The following is a 23672-nucleotide window of genomic DNA, read 5'->3' as shown; positions in this document are numbered from 1 at the left end:
CGTTGCACCCCTAATATATGTATATATGTATAGATAGAAAGATAGATAGATAGGTCGTCTGGTTGGTTGTTCTGGATTTACATTGCTTCTCATCATCATCACATCTGTTAGTGAATTCCCGGCCTGCAGTGGTCCGTATCTATCAAAAGTACTCCAAAGAAGGAACAGTGGTCAACCAGTGACAGGGTCATGGCTATATCACACTTCTTCAGAAACATTTTGCTCTTAGTCTGTCTGAAAGAAATTTCAACCAATCAAAAGTTATCACATGTATTTCTGGGGTTCTGAGTAAGCGAAGGTCAGGATGAGTGGCTGTCATATTTTAGTGGACTCCTGCTTGCTCCAGTCTGTGTGTAGGTGGACATAAACACACACACAAACATGGCATGTTTTTTTTGTTTGTTTGTTTTTATTATCTTTGAGAGGACATTTATTGAATTAATACAAATTCCTTTAACCAGCTCCACCATATTCTGATAGATAGATGCCAATTTATAGAAAATTATAACATTTGAAGCCATTATATATCATTCAAACTGCATCAGCCTACAATTGAGTCTGCAGTGTGTTCGGTAGTGACTGCTCCTTTAGTGTGCCAGTGTCGCCATCTGCTGGACAGGACCAGTGTGGCTGCCAGCTACATACAGTTGCAGCTTGTTACCAACTGCAGTTGCTGAGAACACAAGAAAGCCCCTTCTGGGCTCTCACATTGTTTCCTCTGATTTTCTTGTTGCTGTGTCTGTCTCTTTCTTGCCAGTGTCAATGCTCACTCATGAGTTCCAGCCTCCCAGCCTCAGTGTTCAGTCAGCCTGCATGCCTGACATTCATCCAGACACCAACAGCTATGAAATCACTGTCTACTGTTCAGTATGTTGGAAAACGGCATCAGTGTTCCTGCAAGATCCTTCAGACATCTCAAGTCTTCAATTCAATTCAGTTTTATTTATACAGCACCAAATCCCAACATCCGTTGCCTCAAGGCGCTTTATATTTTCAAAAAAGATTTTCCTTTCACAATGTCACAAATGGAAATCAGATTATTATTCTCCTTTCTCAAAAAAACCCAAAAATTAAAAAAAAAAACAGTTAAATTGTTACTTAAAAAGTATACGTTTTATATAAAAGCCAATCTGGGGGGATTTCTTTGTACACAAGTAAATTTGCAGGTTTAAACTGTAACTTTTCCTCTTTTTTGTGGAAGTGGGCCAAAATTCCTTCGTAAGGACTTGAGAGACTGAGACAAAAAAAACATTTACATCAAGTCGTTGCTGCTTTGACAAGCTGTTGAATCGTGGGAGCATTTTTTTATTCTTTAATTAATTAATTAATTTTTTTACATGCTATTTCTGCATTTCTGCTTTATTTTTGCTAAATAACTAAAGACAGGGCATAATATATAAGGAGTTGCTGTTGTTCACCTCAGACTGTTTTTTCTGACTTTTATGACCTGGTACAGACTAGATCTTTTTTATTATGTCCTGATGATAAGCAAAACCTTTTTTGGTGGTACAGGGTGTGCGCTCTTTTTACTCTGGCTGTATTTTAATGACGAAACTTGTGGACCTACTGTTGTTAAGCACGACTAGACTAAGCATCGTATATCATTTTCTATTTATATACAATCTTTTCGGTTAAATTAGGCCTGTGTGTCATCATACTATACTATTCAAAGTGTATCTATGTTCTTCATTTGGCCTGGATGAGCGGATGAAACTTTGCATAAACATCGTGTAGAGTAGCGGTCCCAAACCTTTTTTGCCCCACGGACTGGTTTATGTCTGACAATAATTTCACGGACCGGCCTTTAATAAAACCAGTACCGGTACCAAAAAAACCAGAAGATTTATTCATAACACACGGAAAAAGACCCAGGAAAACCGAGTTAACACTAAAAACCGATAAAACCATACATTTCACACCTGAGCCGGCGTGGCCCGGGGACCGATGATCTGAAGGACACGTGAAGTTTGGAGATCTGTAGCGATTAACTCTGCAGAAACTTAGTGACCTCTGCACTTTTACACCTCAACATCTGGTGACCCCGCTCTGTGATTTCACATGGCCTACTACTTTTTGGCTGAGTTGTTGAGTTTCATCCCCAGTGGCTTCCACTTTGTTTACAACAGTTGTCTGTGGAATATTTAGTAACGAGGAAATTTCACAATTGGAATCGTTGCACAGGTGGCATCCTATCACGGTACCACGCTGGAATTCACTGAGCTTCTGAGCGACCCGTTCTTTCACAAATGTTTGTTGAAGCAGTCCCAATGCAGAGCTGCTTGGTTTTATCCTGCGGCCACAGAAATGACTGGAACGCCTGAATTCAGTGGTTTGGATGGCTGAGTGAATACTTTTGGCAGTTCCTCGGAGAATGGCACAGTCTGAATTTGGAGTTAAATTGTTGGGATGTCCAATTTTTGAGAAAATTGTGGTTTTTATTTGGCACAAAAACTGCCCACAGTTAAGGTTTTACTAAGGTGATCACAGCAGGCTACTTCTTGGCCTCTTCATTCCCACAGAAGCAGTAAGGTTGAACTTTTCTCAAACACTACTCCTGGATTTTGGCTTGTTTTTTCTTAAATCACTAATAACACAGTGTTACATGTCATGTATTATTCATCCAAAGTTGTTTACACTTATTTTTCAGACCCGCTAAGGACCATAAGATTTTTAATATGTCCTGATACATAAAACCTTAGGAGGATGCATTTTCTTTCTCATGTGGGTAAAACAAAAAAGGTGTGAAAGGTTCCACTCCTAGGGAAGTTAGGGATCATTAAAATAGTCTGTGTGTTTTGGCAGGATGTCCCCCAGCACAAGTTTTGTAGTTGCTTCCTCCCATCAGGGCCAAATTCACAGAGTCAGCTGAGGCAACCGACAAATCAACAAGTCACATGCTAGTACATAACAGGACAAATCAAAAGCCAAACAAGGTCTTTTAATGGAAATATTTACTAACAACAGTTAAATAATCTTGCCACTCCTACAGAGGTGTGAAGGATCACTGTACAGTAAGCTTTTCACAGTATTTCTTACAATATTTACATCCCCCATCATCATCTCCTTTAGCAGTGGATGAGTACATTTACAAAGTCACATCTGCAAACCAAGCGCTGTGTCCTTTTACACAGCACTCTACCTTTCAAATCAAAGCACTTACAAAAAGTATATGTCAGCATACAAAGAAAAAGAAGTCAGTTTTCTGAACAGTATTTTGTATAATTAAGTTAGTACATTCACGCACACAAACATAGTTAATCTCAAATTAAATGCAATGCAAACTGAAGCTAACTGTTTTGGTATGACTGGACTGCAACAAACTAAGTGTGGAGTGCAGATTTAGAATCAATAATAAACAAACTGATTTTAAAACAACCGTATAAAGTGACGACATTATGACAGTGAACCGTTTCAATGGCCAGCGTGGAACAGCAAATTCAGACAGCCGGTCTCAGCAGTCGACACAAAAACACATGAAATGGATGCATTTGTCTGGAAATGGGGATCAGAGTCAAGTTCATTTTCTGTTTGCTGTCACCTTACCCAGCACCCAGTCTAAAGAGAAAAAGTTGTTGCAGCATTGTGAATACGGATGCAATATTGTGTCAATATCGTGGATCAAATATCAGGTTTCGCTTTCTTGTCACGTTCGTTTTAACACTGGTTGGATGGATTTATCACAGTTGAGATGTGTTGACAGCTCAGTTAACGGTGTCTTATCTCACATTAGCCATCTCTGTCTCCACTCCCTGTTTGAGGAAGTGCACTCACAGACAGAGCAGTGAAAGACTTGTGCAAATAAATAAAGCCAAACATTTTTTATTTGGTATATTTGTCCGGGCTAGTTGTTTTTTTTTTAAATTTGTTCTATTTGGCCACATGAAATCTGATCACTGCATCTTTAATGGGTGATACTACAGCAGTGGGTAAGGTGACCAAAGATCCAAACAGCTGCTAAATAAATGCAAAGATTAGTTGGAATGTGTCTTCAATTCATCTCCCACACACTCAGCGTATAAGATACAATGTTACAGGAACCTAAAATGCCTTCCCTTCAAAAAGCTGTCAGCAGCCTGTATAAGTGTCCTCTGAAGGGAATGGAGATATTCACCCAGTGCTCATGGAGTGCGAATGCCCTCTTTATCCCGGCTGATGTCCTACCTGGGTATTAGAATTGTGTGTTCAAGCAGCAAATTCACCAATTTGGCCTTTGCAAATGCACCAAGCTGATTACTTCACTGTTAGTGGCATAAAATAAGTCTCTTGATAACATTTAAATAATAAAATTCACTAAGTGAAGTAAAAGACTCCTGAATATGTGCCAGTGTATGCATCAATAACTTTTAAACCCAGTGAGTTTTGTACTGTTGCAATCAGTTCTTATTCACACTGAGGAGAAGAGAATTATTTTACCTAAAGTTAAGAACGATTAAAGACTTCAGATATTAACAGCACTCCTCAGAAAATCCCTCTCGGGTTAAATGTTCTGAATGAAAGCCATTAACATGCTTTAGTCCCTCTCTCCTGCAGCTCAGCTGGTGAATTATTAAGCCTTCCAGTTACACGACACCAGCAGTAGAGGACAAAGGTCAGAGCTCCCTCTTTGGTGCCAAGGAGGAGTAATACCCCATGACTTCTTTAGAAAGCTGCCAGTTCTGCTCTGCTTTTAGCCAAGTTTGGCCAACGGTGATGGAAACGAAAGGTTCCACCCCACCAGCTCTACCCTCTAGTTTTGCACTGGGATGCCCTGCAGTGACTGGGATGCCCTGCAGTGACTGGGATGCCCTGCAGTGACTGGGATGCCCTGCAGTGACTGGGATGCCCTGCAGTGACTGGGATGCCCTGCAGTGACTGGGATGCCCTGCAGTGACTGGGATGCCCTGCAGTGACTGGGATGTCCAGCGGGGAGGTCACAAAAAGACATCCAACTGCTTAGAAGCCTCTGGAAAAACTTAGTTTTTGAACTCTGTAAACATATCATTGATGACTTTATTGTCTGAATAGTTACTAGTTTCAAGTCTTACACTTTCCAATATGTAATTTTTGTACGTTATTATTCTTATTCTTATTATATTAATTATTAACTTATTACTAGTTATTATTGAGTCAGAAGTTAACTACAGTACTGTACGATTTTGCATATGACTGACAAAATCTGTGAGCCACATCTCAGAAAGAACTCGAGGCTTCAAAATGAGACTCTGCTCACCAATGGCTGACATCACAGTGCATTACATCACATTACATCCATCTTTTCTATACAGTCTATGTTTCACATTACACTCAATCTGTCTGGCCTTTTGAAAAAGGTGACAGGCTTGAACAGATACATTTCTGCTTAGTTAGGTGTTCAGTCAAAAGTTAAGCTGAAAAAAAATTATTTAATAACAAACAGACAAGCTAGATTTCAAAGAAGCCTGCTTTCTAAGCTGTGAGTACTTTTGTGCATTAATGATTTCTTCGTCTTTCAGAGTCAGATCTTTTTCCCAGGAAAACAGTAGCTGATCTCGTGACAGACACCCCCCCCCCAGCTAACCCACGCCAGATTCTTTTTGAAAGCTCCACTTGATTTGACCCCAGATAAAACTTATGCAATATGTAATTATGTAAGAAGTTTTGACACTAAATCTGAGATGAATAGAGTGGATTACAGCATGGGACTGAGACTGGGCTATGATTTCAGGACGGTTTGAAAAACAGATGCATAAACCTCCGCAGAGTAAAGGGAGAAGCAACCAAAGACCAAAACTGGGAACTGGTGACCGATCAAAGATGAAAGGGTATAAAGGGAGAGGAGGACATGGCACAGGGAGGATGACAGAGGTGGTGACTTTCCAAAATGTCTGGAAACCTTAAATGGAAAATTTAACAGAGCGATGCGCTGTAACCATAAAAGTCAAAAAGGTGGAAATAATGCTCAAGGACAGGAACACACACAGAGGTCTCGTCTTTGTAGCCATCCCCTCCACCTCCTTCAGTACCACTTTCCAAAGAGTTGTTAACCTGAGATGTTAAATACAAATAAATAAATGCACATTTAGCTTTCCATTTGCTGTTCCAAACACGTGGCGTTTGGCATGAAACACCAACTAACACGCAGACAAGTCTTACAATTCTAGCAGCATAAGCAGCAGCAGTTTGCTGTGAATAAGTGGAAGATGTGGTGAAAGAAGCTGAAAGTGCTTCAACAGGAAAAACAGGGGGCACAGGAAAGGACACCCCGAGGAAAGCTCAGTGCAGAAAGCTACGGGCACTTAGCACCAAAGGTGATGGAAAAAAAAACGAGAAAAGGTCACAATGTGTTAAAATATGTAGAGACAGAGGAAGGAACACACACAAGACACAAACATACAATGGGACTAACACCAGGCTGCACCTGTAGTCAGTTTCAGAAAACAAACCATCGTCCTGACACTCTTCAACCCTCTCCTTCCTCTTGTGACATCATTACCAGCGTTGTGGAACATTTTGGTGTCCTATCCCAAACACAGACCTCTCTACGCCTGGTTCAGCTGCTCTAAGAGGAAAAGCATGACGCTTTTTCAACATATATTACAAACGCAGACGAATGCACTTGCACACATACACACATGAAAGTTTTGTCATTCTCGGGCTACAGCGGTGACGTACGTGGAGCTAAAGTTTGGGGGAATCAAAGAGTAATTGCGCTTGTTGCAGGAAAAGGATGCCAGGCTGACCGAGGAGTGGTCCATCAACAGCTGGCTCACAGAAGCGTCTTCATGGGAGAGGAAGTCCCAGCATTTAACCTTCAAACACACCTCCTTCTGGGCTCCTCTCCTCGTCCTTCTGGCTTCCGTCGCCTCCTCTCACTCTGGGATCTGCAGGGCCATCACTGCAGGTTTAGTCTTGAAGTACTGGTTGAAACGTAGCACGGCGTACCTGCAGACGGAGAGACAGAAAAGACTGATTTTTGACTTTGTCGCTTGCACAGAGATGTCTCTTCTCTAAGATTTCTTCTTGGAATGTTACAAATGTGTTCTTTAGATAAGATAAAAAAAGTTTGTGGACACAATTTTTGGCAGATTGGTGAACCTTTGCCACATTCCCAAACACATTCAACCATGACTTGCTTAACTCATCTGCACGGATGTGGTGGTGTGTGCGTCTCTGTGTATGTGTGCGTGTACAGTCATGATGCTTAGTGCTAACCTCTTCACACACGCACACTTACCCCAGGAAGTCAAAATCGATGGAGGAGTATTTGGCTTGGATGAGAGCCCAGAAACCCCAAAAGAAGTGAGAAGCCTTGAGAGAAAACAAATGAGATATCAGATGTGTACCATGAAACAGCAGGGTTGAGCTTGCAAGAGATACTGTGTGCATCTGTCAACATCTGTCTCACCAGAGCAAACTTGTTGACCTGAACGTAGAGCGTCTCTAGCTCTCGCTGGCTGACCTCCTCTGTGTTCTTGGTGAAGAGTTTGTAAGCCTGCAGATACACCTTGAGCCACTCCATTTGCATCTCCCGACTAGGATAGAGTCCATAGTTCGGCTCAGTCATGCCTGAACAAACACATGGACGTGCAGTTGAAGGATAAGCTGTGCACCACCAACACATAACTAACTCATGTAAATCACACTGTGCTTTTGCTGACCTGCAAATTCATTGAAGTGGTTGCCAATGTCAAAGGCCTGGTAGTTGTAGCTGGAGTACTCATAGTCGATGAAGCGCACATGACCTTAAGGAGACCAGAGAAAGGAAAACACGTATGTTACATTATTATGCACGTGGTCATTTACAGCAAAGCTGAAGGGAAGCAATATGAAGCACTCTTCAGGTACTGCTGCCACATGCAGTGCACGGTCACATGACAGACAAAGTCAGAGACAGTTAAAAAGCCTGCTAGCTGTGCTGCCTCTTCACTCAAGTGCTACTGACTGAACCTGAAGAGCATCTTTACATGGAACCGCTGTGTGCTTCAGTTAATCTTCCTTTGTTGGGGCAGGGATTGTTTTTGATGGTCATCTTGAGACAGCAGGAAGTAGAGGGATTATGTGACTATTAGACGCACTGGAGGGACTTGTTGGTCAAACTGTACACCAGTCATCTACACCTGGATGACCGGAACAAGAGCCAGTGAACAACGCCTTTGCAACATTCATGGAAATTTACATGAATGCACTGAAACTGCAAATCTTTGATCTTTGTCTATAGTAACAACAGTCTGTCGTTACTATAGACAAGGAGCAGATATACAAAGACCAGATAGACAGACTTAGCTGGGCAAATTAACATGAATCCACAAAAACTGAATAATGCTTGTGGCTAGGGCAGGGCGATATGGCCAAAAATATTTATCACGATATATATTTGAAAATTTGCGATAACGATATAACTGACGATATAATTGATGCGAGACAAAATACAACTCCACAACATTACTAGCGCAAAAAGACAACCTTCCATTTATTTTCACTTAAACAAGAAGCTGGTTTTTATGTACATTAAAGCTTTATAAAAATGTAACAGTGCAAATGCAAATTCCTTGCTGAAAGTTTAACCAAAAGGCATTTCCAGTAGAAATGGGCTGACATATCCTGAGCATAACCATGTATAATATCCACTGAAGTTAAAAAGAGGTGCTTTGCAACATTAAACTGCAGTGTGCAGTACGCATTTTTCGGACCATAAGGTGCACGGGATTATAAGGCACATTAAGCGAAAAAAAGCAGTCAGATAAATCAAACTTTATTAAACTCATTCTTCTTGCTTCCTCCACTTCCCTATCATTGATTCATTAATGTTGAATTCTCTGGCAGCTGCTCTATTCCCATGTTGTTGCAGTATATTAATGACTAACCTCGTATTGTGGATGGATTATCTCAGTTGTTCTCCTGACTGAAGTTTGGTCCGTTTACAGCATCCTGCCATGCGATTGCATTTGTCTCTAACCATGAGGAACCTTCACGTTAACTTTTATAAGTGGAAAAGTGTTAGTGTTCGTCCTCCAGCTTCACTGTTTATGTTATGCTAACATAGCTGTGTCGCTAGCAATCACGTAGCACATCATTATATACCAGCTAGCCCAACTTCAGTAAATCTCTCAGTCAAAACATGCAATATCATGCTTAGGTAACTAGCGAAACTAGCGAGCTAACTTCCGCTAGCTTGCTGCTAACTTCTAACTCTGTTAAATGTAATACATTTTGTTTTCATGGATGCCTGGAAGTTAAACTTCATAGTTACACCTGGTAAAGCAGCAATGCTGATCGTTTTATTAAAGATGAAAGAATTTAGACAGTTTTTAACTCTCAGTGCAGTGTTCGTTTGACCTGAAGAATACGGATACCAGATACCCAGCCCTACTTGTGGCTCCAGAGGTGATTTAGTAACAATATGTATGACAGTAAATGCTGCCACCAATAACTTACTAACAACATATGCACAGCTTGTTGCTTATAATCTAAGCAAAGGTTTTTTATTTCTCGAACTGATGGGGACGGAGCAGGGAGTAGTCCTTTATATGAATCCTGAGCTGAGTCTTTACATAAAGTCTGTTTTATTACAAGCAGTTGCACTATATAAACCCAAAATATATATCAGCAGACCTGACCAAGCAGCATTTTGGAAGATCCTGATGAATGCAGTGTTAATGAAACCACTGCAACTGGTGCACAAGCATAACTACACACATCACGCTCATTCATTTTTTTCCTGTTTTGCTTCTTGTTTCACGCTGCATGTGTTTCTTGATCCTACAATAGAGAACTTTTTGAATTGTAGTACAAGAGGTGCTGTTGCAAATAGGGCTGGGCCATATTATACCGTTCACGGTAATACCGGTATAATGTTAGGCAACGAAAGGAAAATGAAATATCGCGGTAGAATATGAGTAAAACGCGCATGCGCAGTGCCTTTGTTTTCATACGCACATGGCCGATTGTTGAGTGAAACAGATGAACCAGAATTGGTTTGTAAAAATGGTGCAACCTCAGTGATGTGGAACTGGTTTGGTGTTTGTCCGTCAGATACACGACGAAGCACATTTTTTTGCAGAACATGCAAGCGGCCGTCGTTATTGTCGTATTTGTCGGGCTAAGATGCTCTTAAATCTGGGAGTAATCTGGGTCCTAAACTCCATAATTCTTCAGGTCAAACAAACACTGCAGCATCACTGAGAGTTAAAAACTGTCTCAATTCTTTCATCTTTAATAAAACGATCAGCATTGCTGCTTTACCAGGTGTAACTATGAAGTTTAACTTCCAGGCATCCATGAAAACAAAATTTATTACATTTAACGGAGTTAGAAGTTAGCAGGAAGCTAGCGGAAGTTAGCTCGCTAGTTTCGCTAGTTACCTAAGCATGATATTGCATGTTCTGACTGAGATTTCTAGAAAAATTCAAACGTACAGCTCTGCTATCACGTCCAACATAAATGAAGACAGGAAACTAAACAGCAGTGACGTTTGTAGGGTTACTGAAGTTGGGCTAGCTGGTATATAATGATGTGCTACGTGATTGCTAGCGACACAGCTATGTTAGCATAACATAAACAGTGAAGCTGGAGGACCAACACTAACACTTTTCCACTTATAAAAGTTAACGTGAAGGTTCTTCATGGTTAGAGACAAATGCAATCGCATGGCAGGATGCTGTAAACGGACCAAACTTCAGTCAGGAGAACAACTGAGATAATCCATCCACAATACGAGGTTAGTCATTAATATACTGCAACAACATGGGAATAGAGCAGCTGCCAGAGAATTCAACATTAATGAATCAATGGTACAGAAGTGGAGGAAGCAAGAAGAAGGAGTTTAATAAAGTTTGATTTATCTGACTGCTTTGTTTCGCTTAATGTGCCTTATAATCCCGTGCACCTTACGGTCCGAAAAATGCGTACTGCACACTGCAGTTTAATGTTGCAAAGCACCTCTTTTTAACTTCAGTGGATATTATACATGGTTATGCTCAGGATATGTAAGCCCATTTCTACTGGAAATGCCTTTTGGTTAAACTTTCAGCAAGGAATTTGCATTTGCACTGTTACATTTTTATAAAGCTTTAATGTACATAAAAACCAGCTTCTTGTTTAAGTGAAAATAAATGGAAGGTTGTCTTTTTGCGCTAGTAATGTTGTGGAGTTGTATTTTGTCTCGCATCAATTATATCGTCAGTTATATCGTTATCGCAAATTTTCAAATATATATCGTGATAAATATTTTTGGCCATATCGCCCTGCTCTAGTTGCAAAGATCATGTTTCTGTTTTCCTTAAAACCTAGTAACCGCCAGATAAATCCTAGTTATTGGGAATGCTAACATTACGGCTGAATTAATTTGCTAACAGGCAAATGCTTTTCCCCCCAGAAACCAAACTAACATATAATATTTGTTTATGGGTGTTTCTTCTTCATTTGTAGAGCACACAAATCCTTTTTTCCGGTCATTGATGGTTATCAGCATGCTGCACTGTGCATCATGGCTAATGCTAACGTAGTCAGCTATTGTGGATTCAAGCTAATTTGTCCAGCTGTTTGCATTAGCCAAGCTGTGGTACAAAATATTAGAATTCTTAGTATTTTGTACCACAGCTTGGCGAACACATGTGACAACTATCTGTCTGTTTTGAAACTCCTCAAAGCCCAAGGCCATTTCTATAAATGTTAGCACAGACTGCCTAAAGAATAAAAGGAAACAACTGTAAAATTCAGCATATGATATTAGAGAGCTGTATGTGTGCATGCTGGTTGTTATAGATGCACAAACAGAAAGTTATACTAAAAGGGAAATATTATGCAAATAAAGCATTACTTTAGTAACTCCCAACCTTTACATGTTAACACCAAAAGATGTTTTTGTGCTGGTGCAGGCAGTTAGTATAACATGCCTCACTTCTAGTGACCCAGCTGTCAATGATCCACTGGAATGGGGGCAGTGTGGGGAGTGAAGTTAGAAGTGCTGCTGCTCATTCTGGTTGTAAAATAGAATCACAGCCGTGAGACGAGAAGCTCAGATTAAGGCTCAGACACTTACCCTCTTTGCTGTTGTGGATGATGTTCTTGCAGAGCAGGTCATTGTGACAGAGCACCACAGGTGAGCCCAGTGTGGAAAGATGTTCCTTCATCCAAACCATCTCCTGCTCCAGCACCACCTTGCTGGGAACTTCCTGCTGTATTCTGGACAGGGAAGGAAATGGAGAGAAGGTCAGTGTAGTCGCGCACATTGTTGTGACAACCATTCAGAATAGCTGCACGCACAACACTGTGTCCACCTGTTAAGTAAGTATCACAGGAATACTTTCACTGGCCGTTTTTCACCTAAATAAAACACCTTTCATTATTTTGGTATCATGCCACGTGGGAACATATGTGAAATGAAAACAACTGAGTGCGACATGCACAGGCAGCACACACAAGCTCAGTGGGGCTCTGGCCTGCTGACTCCTGGGAACACAGTTGCAGAGAAACAAGTTCTCAGTGGACCCTTCTGTTGCTGGAGTCACTGTTATTACGGCTACATTACACCTCATTTCCTGAGTTTTCAGACCTGACTACCAACATCTGATCTGCGATTTATTCCACACTGTACTTGAAATAATAACCTGGAGACCGCTGGAAGCACTGTGAGAATCATGTTCTTTGATTTCTCCAGTGCCTTCAACACCATTCTTCCCTCGGTTCTAAAGGACAAGCTGGTGAACTCTGGAGTGGACCATCACCTCACTACCTGGATCCTGGACTACCTCACCGACCGACCACAGTATGTGAGGACTCAGGGCTTTGTGTCGGACAGGGTCGTCTGCAGTACGGGGGCCCCACAGGGAACAGTTCTGGCTCCGTTCCTCTTCACCATCTACACTGCAGACTTCTCCCACAATTCCACCCAGTGCTTCCTGCAGAAGTTCTCTGATGACTCTGCAATAGTCGGCCTCATCACTGATGGGGACGACAAGGAGTACAGAGGTCTGACCCAAGACTTTGTGGACTGGTGCCAGCTGAACTACCTCCAGATCAATGCCAGTAAAACCAAGGAACTGGTGGTAGACTTCCGCAGGCACAAGCATTCTCCACTGCAACCACTGAACATCCAGGGTATGGACATTGAGGCTGTGGACAGCTACAGGTACCTTGGTGTTCATCTGAACAATAGACTGGACTGGACTCATAACTCAGACGCCCTCTACAGGAAAGGGCAGAGCAGGCTGTACCTGCTGCGGAGACTCAGGTCGTTTGGAGTGGAGGGCCCACTCCTGAAGACCTTCTATGACTCTGTTGTGGCTTCTGCTATCTTTTATGGCGTGGTCTGCTGGGGCGGCAGCATCTCTGCTGGGGACAGGAAGAGACTGAACAGGGTGATCCGAAGGGCCAGCTCTGTTCTAGGATGCCCTCTGGACCCAGTGGAGGTGGTGAGTGACAGGAGAACGGCGGCTAAGCTGTCATCCCTGTTGGACAACGTCTCCCACCCCATGCAGCAGACTGTGACAGCACTGAGCAGCTCCTTCAGTGGGAGACTGCGGCACCCACGGTGTGGGACGGAGAGATTTCGCAGGTCTTTCCTCCCCACTGCTGTCAGACTCCATAATAAAGACTTTAACTGATCAAGCACACACATCCATACATATGCAATAATACTAAGTGCAATAATCCTTTCTGTCATCGTTGTATTTTTACTCAGTTGTATATAGTATTTGTATTTGTATTCTATTTTTATCTTATTGTATATTTATTTTATTTTATTCTACTGTATATAGTATTTTATTTTATTCTATTCTGTACAGCTGTGTACTGTATTTATTCTTATTGTATTCTAATTTTTGCCTCATAACTTTTGCACTGTCCACTTCCTGCTGTGACAAAACAAATTTCCCACGTGTGGGACTAATAAAGGTTATCTTATCTTATCTTATCTTATTAACATTCATGCATATCCTGCACCAGTATTTATATAAATCTTTGCTCTTCTCATCTGTGTGCACATGACACAAACCTACTGAGGCTTCACGCATCACGAAGGGTTCAGCCCAGCTAAGATTGTGTAGTCTGATCTGATGGTAGTCCAAAGGTGGTCTTACTAGATAGCAGAGAAAGAGCTAAGGTAGTCTCATCCAAGCAAAAGCTAAGAGTGCTGAGTAGAAACCCCTTTGTTAAATGTAATGGGCTTATGTGGATTACTCCAGTATCAATCTGAAGACAGTCTGAGCTCAGAGAAAACCAGTGTGCACACAGGATGCACCCTCTCCTCTCAGATTTCCATCTAGCTAGCTCTCTCTCTGACACTCACTCAAACTTAACTCATCTAACATGTCATCCACAAAGGAAATGTTACTGAAATGATTCTGATTTAGACTAAATGCTACAAATAACACCGGCCTATTAAAATGAAGCGCAACATGAGGGCTTCTCAGATAGCAGTGTGCAACAAGTGTCTGCTGTCCAGGACCAGGGACTCTAGCTGTCTGTGTTACCAAGGACGGGATAAAGTGATCTGATAGACCGGGCTAAGCAAACATCTGCTGGCCCACTGAATGCCAAACACTCCCTAATCCAGTCTGCTATTATTGTTACAGTTATATAAGCCACATGCTGGACTTAATCTAACAGGGAAGAGAACAAAGATATTAGCTGGGACTGGGCAGCTGGCCAGGTTATAAAATGGTATACTTTATCTGCTCCACATGTCTCTGCCATGCTATCCTCCTTATTATATAGAGATGAATTTACATTTTCATTAAACACACTTCTAGGTAAGGCTGGGAAATTACATCTCTATTACATCTCATCTTTTGGCTGACAAATATCTTGGTGTTTTCTATGCTGCAAGCCAAGTGTTCAGTTTTATGCTAAAGCTACAAGTCAACGATATTTTACTCATATAAAACACAAAGATAAGATTAAAAAGTTTACTGTCTCCATGCTGCTTTGACATATTTCAGTAGAAATATAAAGCTTGCTCCATTGTTGTAATGAGCTAATTAGCATAGCAATAACATTATTGTGTCATTGGTTAATTCTGCCCGGCGTCTGACCTTAGCACATGTTTACTTCTCTCTACAGACTTGATTTGGGCTATATCCCATATGCTGTCAAATCATGCGACTTTGCAGTATGTGTGCTTGCAATGGAACAGGAGACCTTGTATTTGCAGCAGAGCACCTAACTCTCTTCTACTGAGACTAGCTAAGGTGTATTGCTTATTTAGTCCTACGTGCTTTTTAAACAAACCTGGAAAAAAAAAAAAAAAAAAGAGAACTTGAGTCAGTGCCGAGTATTTCAGCTGCGTGACAGTCTTAATTGCTAACGCATTCTCAAATGGACAGTGCTGTGCCAACAGGAACATTTGTTAGCCTTCAAACCCAGAAATAATGTTAAAGTTTATATTTGGACATCAATACATGAACCGCACAGGATACAGTCGTACGCTTTTTGCAGTTATCTCTGTCATTTTTTATGCAAAGAAAGCCCAACTACCCCACTGCTTCATCACGGAGAACTTGCAGAATATTTCAGGCTCTATGCAAACAGCTTATGTTTTCATTTAACAGGAAACTCATGCTGGGCTTTATGGACTATTTGCATCATTATCACGGTGATAATGATAACCTTAACTTTGAGCTTTGAAAGTAGATAAGCAGGAGCTCACCTGATGTTGGAGGCTTGCTCTGTGAATTCTGTGGCTACAAGTGAGAAATATTTCCGCATCTTGATCCAGAGGTTGGGTTTGGGGATGCAGCCGTTGTGTGCATGGATGGCGTGGATACGAGCCATTTCCCTGGCTATCAGCCTAAGCGGAGACAGACAGAACAAGGTTACAGTCGTGGCAAGATTTCAACTACAGACCATTAGTATCTAGTTGTAAAGAATCCCCACAGTACAGTGGCAGAGTGTCCTACTTCATTTATCTACAAGGACAAATTTTGGTTACAGAGTTCCTGGAGATAGTTGAATTAAAACAAGAAAATACATAATGTCCACTACACAGAGCTGACGTCCACAATGGGAAGACTGTTTCACAGTCAAAACATTGTGTTACCAGATAAAGCATTCCCTCTAAATGTTGCGTTTCAGCTCAGAACCTTGTGGAATTGTCCGTTTTCTTCATTATACAGTTCTTTTTTTGTGTGTCCTGTGCATTTCTCCATGTGTCTAATCTTTGTTGTATGAGGCAGAAAAGCACTGATGTTAAAATTTTCACCATCTTTGAGTAAACTCAAAAAACCCATTCAAACATTGCTGTGACAAATTCACACCTGAGCAGAGTAGGATCTCTGACATCCTGCGTTCCAAGTGCATCTCCCTGCATGAACTCATAGCAGATGCCATTTAGAAAGGTGCAGTAGAGGCGAGGAGCACAACCATTAGCATGCAGCACCTAGGAGACACAAAAAGATGACAATGAGGTAGGAGCAAACAACTGCTTACGTTAATTAATTTAGGACTCTGCAACGCGGCAACACTACCTGAAAGCTCTTAAGCTCATTGTCTCGGTCCACAATCAGCTCTGTTTTGTTTCCATATACTCGGACCAGGACTACGTCATTTGGACTGTCGTCCACGTAGCAGCCCACTAGCTTGTTGGTGGTTCCATCGGTGAAGAGCTGGAAAAAGATGAAACCACATCTAGTCTCAAACAGAGCCTCTGATTGTACAGCGCCATGGTGCTTCAGGACTGTTTTCCTGAAAGCTATTAGTTACCTCTAAGTCAACATCAACCCTGAAGACACCATACAGCTTTGACCTACATGAGATGAATATGTCAGAACGCCTCCGCAGGGTTCACAGAAGACTTGAGCTAAATGTTGAAGTGGTTTTTAAGTCATCTTACTAAGATTTTGTTTGAATAATAGTTGTACAAGAACATGAGAACAGGGCATGGTCAGTCTGTGTTAGCAAGAGCAGTGTATGGACAGTGACATGGAGAGGGATATTACAGTAGGGCATAAAACTCATCAAAAATGAATGCACACTACAGAGTGTAGTGGTTCAACAGCCCTCTGCAGCGGTCTACACAGATACAGTCCTCAGATAGAGTCATCTGCCACCATGTTCTCGACAAGTGGTTGAGTGTTTGTGTGGCATCCACCAAGCCCACTTGTCCCCTTACGCTGATGACGATGATGACATACCAACATTATACTGAGTTACTCCCTTTAGCCTAAGAGGAAACATTTTTATCTTGATCATATCATCCTGGACGGTACGGTGGTGCAGTAGTTACAACTGTCACGTCACAGCAAGAAGGTCCAGGGTTCAAATCCATCAACTGTGTGGACCTTGCATATTCTGCTAGTGCCTGCGTGGGTGCTCCCCATGTATTCTGATTTCCTCCCACAGTCCAAAGGTTAACTGGTGATGTTCTCTATCTGGCTACAGGATGTTTTTTAAGCTTGTAATGTACACCCAGTATTTGTTTCATATCGGCTCACGTTCACATTGTAAACGAACTGTAAATGAACCTCTCTGGAGTTCGTTTGGACTTTGGACTGTTGGTTCTTGGTGTGGTTGTTTTGGTCCACATGTGAGTGCAGTTACTATGTTCACATCCACACAAACAAACCGCACCAGTTGGGAAAACGAACCAGAGTAAAAACACCCTGAGTGTTCCTTCATATCACTGGTGAAGACTTCTTGCACGTCGCCTGATCAGTCTTAAAGAGTGATGCTGTCAACAAGCTGAGTCAAATGCTTTTTCTAAAATGAAAAGTTAGCAAAAAGCCTTGTGTGTTTGAAACTTGGCCTTAAAAAACAAAAAAATCGGAGTGACAGCGTGGCTCCAGTGGACAGTGGTGGGCCGGTCCGTCCCGCTGCAGCGGACACAATAACAACATACACACTGCCTGCATCTCCCCCCAAGGACCAGACGCTCACTCACGCATATCTGGCATTCCACACGTGGCTCACCACAAAGATGGGCGACAGACATCCCTGTTATGACTATTCATACACAAGCATACACGCCTTTGCCAAAACGTGACTGATCCCTTCTGCCCGCCACACAATACGCTGCTAAGACCTACGATCAATACATCGACAGACAGCGATAAGCTTGGACCCAGACAGAGGTAAACATTCTGCCATATACTGCTTGCATGGGACATTGATGGTGGCATCCCCCCCCTCAACCACCCCACTACCAATAACCAGCTCCCTGTAGGGTGACCTCACTGTACAGGCTGGAACAGGTTTCCTTTGATTGACGTGAATCTTTGAGTCTTCGTTATGTGAAACTTGTAAGAGGAGACCATTTCTCTGTCGCTGCAGGCACTCTGCCATTTTCAGGAAGTGTGTGGATGTTTGGCAATAGACAATAAAAATCTCCCTGTCCAGGTGGCAGGGCCGGTCAGGTCTTCCTGTTAGCAGTGCAGGTGTATAAATCTACTGTCAGAGTGGTAGTCGTTGAGAGAAGTTTTGCCAGTCTGGCCTGGAAAAGTTGAGATAAACACGGTCACATCCTCAGCTGCAGGTGGCTGTTGTGCAAGGCCCAGGGAGAGGAGTAACCAGGATGTAAATACAGGGCTGAAGCAGCTGGGCTTAGACTGTGCCACTGAGGACATTTAACAGTTCTGTAGCGCTCACTGCTCCAAAAACTTTGACCCAGCTACGACACAACAGTTACTAGATCCTTTTACCTGGAATCAATTATGCATTTTTCTTTCCCTGATGAGTCAAGTCTCTGTGGATTACCTAACACCACCACACTTCTAGGGAAATCTTTTAAAGAAAGACTTCTTGGAACCACATCTGCCACCAACTGTTATTATATTACAATGAATAAAGGTGCTGATACGCACCATTGTCTACATACCCAATGGTACAATATGTCATGACGTTGTTATAGGGGTGGATGTTTAGCTCATGGCCTATATTATTAAAGCACATTGTTATTATCGTCCCACATCAAAGTATAAGCAAAAGCACAAACCTGAGGTAGGCCTATGACGATGAATTGCATATAAGAGTTTCCTTCAACTTTGTAAATCAACATCAAGGCTTTACTTCCAACCTTTTAACTTTGCATTAAACAGGGGATTAATTTGCAAATATTAGATATAGATTTTAATCCCACAGTAGGGAAATTCACTTGTTACAGGAGCATGAGGGTCCGAAAAAAAGGGAATTATAGATGTATTCAAAAACAATAAAAATAAACAAATAAGGTACTAAAAAAAAAAAAAAAAAAGTTAAACCTGCTAAAAATTAAGATCAATACAATTCATACAATTTTTCTCCTGTTGACTCTCAGGCCTGATCACTCCATCAAGACAAAATGATTTCCACTGTTTAAAAATTCATGACAACTACTCAATAAAAGTTCAGCTCTAACATAACGAATGAATAAATCGTCCAGTATCTGATAATGGGATGCAGGGGCACCAGGCTAAGCAGGGAGCCCAGATCTCCCTCTCACCAACCAGCGAGCCCTCCAGTTTATCCGGGGACTTATTGGGGTGTTTCCAGGCCAGCCGAGAGACAGAATCTCTCCAGCGTGTCCTTGGTCTGCCCCATGCCTCCTCCAGGTAGGACGTACCCAACTGAAACACCTTACCCAGAAGGCAATACCTCAACTGACTCCTTTCGATGTGGAGGAACAGCGGCTCTGCTCTGAACCCCTCCCAAATGACTCAATTCCTCTTCCTATGCTAATGGAGAGCTTATCTACAGTTCGGAGAAAGCTCATTTGCAAAGCATGCATCTGCGATCTCATTCTGCCTGGTTCTGCCGGAGGTTTCTTCCTGTTAAAAGGGAGTTTTTCCTTCCCACTGTTGCCAAAGTGCTTCCTCATAGGGGGTCATATGATTGTTGGGTTTTTCTCTGTATCTATGAAGCGCCTTGAGGCGACTTATGTTGTGATTTGGCGCTATATAAATAAAATTGAATTGAATTGAATTCTTTCCCCTTTAAAAGAACCAACAATGTCCTGTCTGCCTGCATCTGAATTTGTATTCTCAGATGGCTGGCATCACCATCAGCCCACATACCATAACAGTAGATGGCTTTTGTATGGATAAAAGGATAAAAGTTTTCAAACTACCACATGTAAATCTTACGGTTTGCTGACTTAGACTTTTACAGTGCAGGGTCACTAAAATTCCAGTAGTAATAATTTGTGACATTAATGTTATGACATAACAGTAAAGTATTTTTCCATTGTCAGGTAAATCATTTTTACAGTTTAAATGAGCTGCCACTAACAGCCTGGGCTGCTGGTGAGAAGCAATGATTGGTGGGATTTGACCTGTAAGGCAGGGTTGGCAGAGGTGTGCTCACGTGTTGGTGCCCAATCTACAGCAGCTATAAATAAATGCTGATTAGCACATCTAGTAGCACAGTAACTATTACGCTAAATTAAACTCAAAGTTCAAATGATTGCTGGAGGGCAAGCAGTACTGTTTTTGCCATTCAGGTGGGCGTGTCCCAGTAATCTGACATCACCTGAAAGCTAGAGAGACATGTTGGCTTGCTAATGCCCATCAGTGATAAGATACATATGACTGGGGCTGATGTTTAATCTCTGCTTTTGTAGCTGAGGAAATGTTCAAAGAGACGAAAGACTTTAAAACACTTGGAAAAAAAAGTTTTTTATTTTACTTGTATAAAATGGGAACAACAACAATATTATCCGGAGACTCAGCCTATTTGCTATATCCTCTGTAGTGGACATAGTAAGACTGGAAGATGTTTTTTCCCAACGGTTCTTTGTTTATTAAAAAAAAAAAAAAAAACACACACACACACACACACACACACACACTTACACTTCTTTAGTACTATTTTTTAAGAAAACATTTAAACGGTTTAAAAGAAGAGACCGTATATCTTGGCCTCCAACATGTACACTCCATTGAAGTCCAAAATCTAGTGTGTCTAATATCACTAGGATTCACACACATGTATTTGGGAAGAAACGAGACACAACAATCAGCTGCAGGCTATAATGAACACAAAGCTCAGGGACCTGCTGTAACACAGTCTGTCCCTTTGAACTAGTAATTATTACCAATCACCGTGTTCCTCTATCAAACTGACCATCGCGCCACCATCAGCTGTCCTCCAACACCAAGATGACAGCGCGACTTATACCAGCTTTCACACCGTCTTTAAGTGCCCTACGCGATGTGCACTTTGGGCATACACTACAGATAAGAAGCGTACCAAGCTTTGGGACATCCTGGTGCAAGTTTGCTAATTAGAACACCTTGATAGCTACGGTAACCTATAAATGTAAATTTTCTCTAAAGCAAAACCAATTTAAACTTCTTAGTTGGTAAAGAAAATAGAAATAGTCAACTATAGGCGGTGCAATAAAATTAATTCAGCTAGGCGACATGTCAGGTTGCCACGACCCTCCTACTAGCTTGCCGGTGATGCTGCAAAGCTGTCAATCCTTTCCTAGCCTAGCATAATCAGTACAGCTAGCTTTGCGGCTAACGTTACCTTGGTCTTGACGTCGCTCGAGTCCCACGCCGGTCTCAGCTCTTTAATGAGCTTCATCGCTCCCTCCGTTACGTTGCGCTCGTCCACGAAAACTGGGATTTTTCTAATTACCGGCGAGCCCACGGGTACATGTATTTGCGTCTCCATCCTGCAGCAATTTCTCTGAAACGTTAATTTCCAAGCCCTTGGCGTAAATTTCTAAAAAAAAATTGCACCATACGAGTGCCGCTTGGTTTAGAAGTAAGTGTTGGTGTGGTTTTTGTGAGTGACCTAAGACTGGCTCAAGAGATTTAACACGCTGCTGTAACGTTGAGTTGAAAGCGGTACAGATGTACGATGAAACTGCCGGGTACTGATGGTCGTCGCCGGTTTTCTTAGGAGGAGTCAGCCAACTGTACCATTTCCTCCTAACTGGCTCCGCCCGCCCGGGATCATCCGATTGTACCGCCGGTTGAGACGCACTGCATTCGAGCACGCCCATTACTTCCGAAGATGCCCGAGCAGTGCCGGGTTCAGCCGAATGATAGCTGATAAAATGGAAAAATTAATTTTGAAAGTGAAGCCTGGAATTAGTGATGGGACGCGCTGCGCCGTCGAGAAATCCAGGAAGGCTTTTATCAAGCGCGTGCCGAGGCTTGCTTCTTTAAGGGCGAGTGACGTCACTAATGACGTCTGAAGCCTCGCTGTTTTAGCAGGTGGTTCGAGAGTTGGTGTGATTTATGATTTATAGATATTTAGTCTTCCTTTTGGAGTTTCACATCTGACATAGACGCGCTTGTTATCATGGAGCATGCTAAAAGGAGAAGGGCTGACATTGTCCTTGCAACATTGGAATTTCATAAATGCACGAATGGCTTGGCGCGCAAAAGAATAATGTCACAACAATGTGATTGGTCACTTGCAATGCTGAACCTGGAACAACATTTTCATGATGGTCTGGGAACAACACCAACACGAGGATATCAGATCATCCAAATAATGATATGAAAATATCATTATTTTGTCATTATTTTAAATGTCTTACACTGTAGGCTATTTTCTTTGCCATCAGAATCAGAATGAGAATACTGAAACATGCAACCACACCTGAATTAAAAATGCACAATTAATTACCCAAACACTTGTAATATAATCTTAGTAATGAAAATAATAATACAATGCACCTTTGGGTCATATAGTCTGGAAAGGAAAGTGATGCTAACCCATTTCTACAGTTTGTACATAACTTTAAAGAGAACTTTAATTCAAAAACACCTCACTTACATTCAGATATTTGATGTAGGGATTATGTCAGTCTTGGCCTGTTTGCATTAGCAATGTTACAGAGTTGTTGCCAACTAATCTAATTAGTTGCCAAATGTTTCTCGACCTGTTTCTTTTTAGCACCACTTGCTTTTTAGCCAATGATCTTTTTTTCCCTTCCTGACAAAAAACAAGATAATAACAAAATAAAAACAAAGGCATGTGTCTGTCATGATTAGGCTGTGTGGCAGGCAGGAGAGGACCCAAACGCAAACTCACGGGGACACGGGGAATAAACTCAGAAAGCACAGCTTTATTGCTGGAAAGACAGATCACGAGTAATACAACTGGGGAAAAACTAAAGATAAAGCTCACCAGGAAACACAGGGAGAATCACACACAGCACGAGGGAGAACGCAACACTGAACTGAGGGAGACGTGGACATAAATGCACAGAGGGTAAACGAGGGAAGTGGGAGCACATGGGGAACACAGCTGACACAGATAATTGTAACAAGGCAGGGCAGGAGTGAACACAACATGACACATACTGACGAGAGACTGTCAAAGTAAAACAGGAAGTACACAGAGGTTCAGACAGGAGGAGAGAGAGCACGGACATAACGGACTGGGGAAAACGTGGAATAAAACACAAGGAGGGGAAACAAGGGTTCACAGATACACAGAGGGGCACACAGGGGGAAAAGAAAGAAAATCAGAATACACTGACATAAGGCAAGGACTATCAAAATAAAACAGGAAGAATGACATCACGACTTGAAATGGAAACACGACAGACTCTGGAACAGAAGAAATACAAAAGCACTAGATGTGGCACACAGGGATATAAAGAACAGGGAAAACACGGGAACAGAGACTAACTGCAGGCTGAGATAAACGTTAAGGGAGAGAGAACTAAATAAAAAACTCAAAAACACGAAGATCAGTAATCAAAGAATATAATTCCAGATGTTGAAACACAAATACTGGGTCACAGCATGAAGACAAATGAAATGGACCGACACTTTCATCAA

General features: G+C 41.9%; 1 protein-coding gene across 1 annotated transcript; it reads right to left on the bottom strand.

The window, feature by feature from the left end:
• Positions 1-2905: 2905 nt before the first annotated feature.
• Positions 2906-21809, bottom strand: etnk2 (ethanolamine kinase 2). Its single transcript, XM_085272964.1, has 9 exons — positions 21397-21809; positions 16422-16559; positions 16212-16333; positions 15605-15745; positions 11999-12141; positions 7617-7700; positions 7364-7524; positions 7193-7266; positions 2906-6900 (listed from the first exon to the last, which is right to left on the bottom strand). Exons 1-9 carry the CDS (start codon positions 21541-21543, stop codon positions 6828-6830), a joined length of 1083 nt encoding a protein of 360 aa, XP_085129090.1. The 5' UTR covers positions 21544-21809; the 3' UTR covers positions 2906-6827.
• Between the last annotated feature and the right edge of the window lie 1863 nt (positions 21810-23672).

Source organism: Mchenga conophoros, linkage group LG5, assembly GCF_057382185.1.
Source record: "Mchenga conophoros isolate Kocher_MC1m ecotype Shallow Benthic linkage group LG5, M_conophoros_male_GT1.1, whole genome shotgun sequence".
Lineage (NCBI taxonomy): Eukaryota > Metazoa > Chordata > Actinopteri > Cichliformes > Cichlidae > Mchenga > Mchenga conophoros.
Note: the sequence above shows the minus strand (reverse complement) of the source record. Positions and strands in the feature narration are given on the sequence as shown.